At 48.7% G+C, this 3781-nt stretch overlaps 1 protein-coding gene across 1 annotated transcript in view; it reads left to right on the plus strand.

Annotated features, from left to right (window-relative positions):
- The first annotated feature begins 6 nt into the window (after positions 1 to 6).
- The window catches only part of AKR1D1 (aldo-keto reductase family 1 member D1), a 52594-nt gene continuing 48819 nt past the window's right edge, over positions 7 to 3781 (plus strand). The window contains exon 1 of the mRNA XM_019515398.1: positions 7 to 135. Coding sequence (XP_019370943.1) covers positions 43 to 135 — 93 coding nt within the window. The 5' untranslated portion in view covers positions 7 to 42. The remainder of the gene's footprint in view (positions 136 to 3781) is intronic.

Genomic DNA, 3781 nt, shown 5'->3' on the forward strand with positions numbered 1-3781 from the left:
CAGCGCCGAGCCCCGCTCCCGCTCCCGCTCCCGCTGGCCAGCATGAGCCTGACGGCCGAGAGCCACCGCGTGGCCCTGAGCGACGGCAACAGCATCCCGCTCCTCGGGCTTGGCACCTACTCCGACCCCAAGCAGGTCAGTGCCGGCCCCCCCCCGCCGCCTGGGTGCAGCTGGCAGCGCCCGGCCGGCTGGGGGCCCCGGGCCGGGGGAGAGCCCGGCCCTGCTGCCAGGGGGCATCTGGGCACCCTGGCTGCGGGTCCTGGCAGCCCGGCCGATACCTCGAGGGAGGCGAGCGCGAGGCCGTGCCACCTGTGCTCTCCGGGCAGAAAACGTGCCAGCGGGCGCCCGAGCCAGGCAGAACGGCTGCGCTGAGCTAAAGGCTGAGATTTGGGGGGGGGCTTTGGGAGGGACTTGGGCCATGTTGCCGCCGGGCTGAGGCGCTTTCAAAAGGCACGCTCCTGCAACAAAGCCCCAGATTCCTGCATCCTGACTGCTGTGGCGCCCAGAGCATCAGGCCAGCAGCAGCCGAGCGGGGCCAAAGGGGCTATGCTCTTTGTTCCTCAGTGTCCCTGCTGCACGTCCCCTCAGCCTGTTGCTACCCTTGCTCTATCCAGTACATTGAAGCCTACCCTTTCTGCCTGTCTGCATGCTTTGCCTGAACTACTTAGCCACTTCCCCCAACCTTGGGTGGTAGACTCTTATTATTATTATCTGTCCTTTCAGGAATGTTTCTTCTGTTTGAAGAGGTAGTGGAGAAACCATGGGTACAATCCGGTGCCCTGTTAGAACAGAACTGGAGTGAAGATCTGTAGCTCCCCTGCCATCAAAATATGCCTGAACCAAACTTTCTTTTCTCTTCTTCTCTTTTCTGCTTACCTGGCCAACAGTTGTAGCTTCCCTGTGGCACATGCCTACAAAGTAAAAACATCAAGTTAAGCACAATAGAAGGGGGAGTAAGCAACACCCTTGTGCACCCAGCAGGAGTGCTTCTAGTTTGGAGACTTAAAGCAGATTTCCTTAGCTGAGAAAAACAGGTTTATGCACCTATTTGCAGAATAAGAGGTGTGATCTTAATCTAAGGGGAAATTTCAGGCCAACACACTAGCGGAAAGAATGCGAGCAGTGATAAGAGTTCCCGCACTTCTTAATACCGAATGCTGGTGATAGCTCCTTAATGGTAAGTGAAAACAAGATCATACTTTCTAACCACACAATGCTGTGGCAAAGCAGGATGCTCTATTAATCAAAGACAGCAACCTGGAAACTCTGATTAACTGTTTGTTAGATGTTTGAAATGCTGCTTGAATCTTCGACATGAACCTTCCAAATGTCTTCTAGATAGACCAGCCTGGTAAAGTAGGAGCCACACCAAGATGTCTGTGGCAGGGAGTCAGGACTTGTGTGTAAGACTATCAAAACACTTGGTAATGGCCAGACCAGAACTGAAAAGTGAGGTGGTATGAGGATAGTCTTGTTGAAAAGATTTCACTAGGTCACAGAGGATTTTCCCATCAACTGGATATAGAATAGAGAATACAAATTTATCCCTCACAGGAAACTGGAAATCCTCTATGCAACAGGTTTTTGTTTTTCATTTTCATAATGTGTAATTTGGAGGGAATGTGTCGATTCATTATCAGCCAGGATGTGGGTAGCAAAGAACATTCCTCTTCACTGGAGTGTATGTCAAGTTTCTCTCTCTTTAATCCTGTTATTTCCTATATGTTTTCTCATTAGTGCTTTGCTATTTTAATTGATACTTCCAGTTCTCATTTTTAGAGAGGCTATCTAAAATAATTCCCTTAAAACTACAAAGTTTAGACAGCTTTGTTTTGTGTGGCTGCTCAGTGAAGTGAAGGGCTACTATAAAATGATTATAGCTTTGATCACCTGCAGAAAGGAGAGCAAAATGTACTGGAATCTTGCCTAATCTTGCACTTTAGGATGTAAGCTGATGGCCTGTCAGTTTAGATAATAAATCCTTTCTCCCAACCATTTAGAGCATAGTACAGTACAAGAACCAGGGAAAGTAATGGGCTCCCTCTTTCCATCCTGTGGCATTTGATAGCATCTGCTGTCAGAGACAACGTAGACGGAACAATGCTGTAGTCTAGCGTAGCAATTCCCTTATTGCTTTTCTTATGGCTTACACATCAGAGTGGGTTACACACGGAATGTGCAACCAGCAGCACCCTTCATTCCATCGTTACTGGTCTTTGTTAGCTTTTGTAGGAATCATTCTCTGGTTTTTGCTTTCTGATTGAGGTCTGCCAATATTTCCTTTCCTGGGGACAACAGCCAGTTCTTCCTGCAGAGAAGTTGGATACGTTCTGCTGGTTGCATTTTCCAGGAAAAAGATGTACAGGACAGTTTCCTTTACAATATTAAACAATTCTAAAAATATTCCCTTATCCTCCGACTTTGTGGACTCAGCCGCACTTCCCTACAACATTTTTCTTAAACAAACACTGTTTTCTACCCAGCTTCAGTTTCTCAGACACTTGTTTTACCAACTTAAATCAGAAAACAGGCAAAGGAAAGACAGTTAGGCTTCTAGAAACCTTAATGCAAAAACCTGTTTGCAACTTCAGGACTACTGAGGGGGAGATTTTGAGTCTCTGGATATATCTACTTTCTCATTCCTATAGCTAGCTAAGATTCCTAAATAACTACTCTGAATTGTAAATGATTGGTTAGAACTAGATTATTTTATCCATAGCTTGGCCACCACAGTGTGTGTGGTGCCTAACATGAAATTCTGTTGGAAGATAGCTCTTTTATCCCCATCAACTTGGAGTCCTCCTCCAGGCCTCCCTCCTTCAACTGCAGTGGCAGGATTCCACTGCATGGGCCAGATAAGGGAAAGCAACAGTCTTGAGTAGCCTAAGTCAAGAGTGTTCAACCCCCAGCTTGCTGGCCAGATTCAACCAATTGAGCCATGTCACCTAGCCCATGGGGTTCCACCCAAGTCTGGAAATTTGGTGGCAGGAGAGTGGTGGCACTGCTCCCCTACATCCAAGTTTCCAGATCTGTCAGGAGCCCTGGGACCTGCATGCTAGATCTAGTGCCCAGTCCTAGCATGCAGGGTCTGGCAGAAGTAGTGCCAGGCCCCAGGCCCAATCCTGGAATGCAAGGGGCTGGAAGGGAGCAGTGCCAGGCCCCAGGGCTCAATCCCAGTGTGAGGGGCAGGGCAGGAGCAGTGCCAGGTCCCTGGGATCCAATCCTAGCATGCTGGAGTGAAAGGCAGTATCAGGCCTCCTGGGACCAAAGCCTGCTCTGCTCCCAGCAATTGAGGCAAGGTAAGGGGTGCTGAGTCCCAGGGCCAGATTCTGGCATGAGAGGCTCAATCTGGCCTGCAGACTGGCTACACCCCTGGGGTCAAAAGGTTGAGCACCATTGCCTTAAGTGTTACCTCCTGAGCTCCTAGCTGCTGCCAGTCTGTGTGAAGCTGGCAGCATTGATGCAACTCAAAACTAAGTGAAACAAGATGTGACAAGATCTGCTAATTCTCCTTTGGCTGGATCTGCCTTCAGCTCCTGATCAACATAGTACCGTATTTAATCTAATCCAAGATGACCCTGAATTTAAAACAACCCCCCAAGAATTGGCCTCTGTATATTGAAAATTTATACATTTGTTAAAGTTTTCCAGGTATAGAATTTAATTGTTGGAACATTGTCTTAAATTTGTCATCTCCTTCCCCTCCACCCTCCCCACACACACACTGCTACAGCAGGGAAAGCAGTGACTGGGCAGGTCAGGTAGTTGGGGGGGGGGGGGG

The sequence above is a fragment of the Gavialis gangeticus genome, unplaced genomic scaffold (assembly GCF_001723915.1).
Source record: "Gavialis gangeticus isolate Ggan-Ray unplaced genomic scaffold, GavGan_comp1, whole genome shotgun sequence".
Classification (NCBI taxonomy): Eukaryota; Metazoa; Chordata; order Crocodylia; family Gavialidae; genus Gavialis; species Gavialis gangeticus.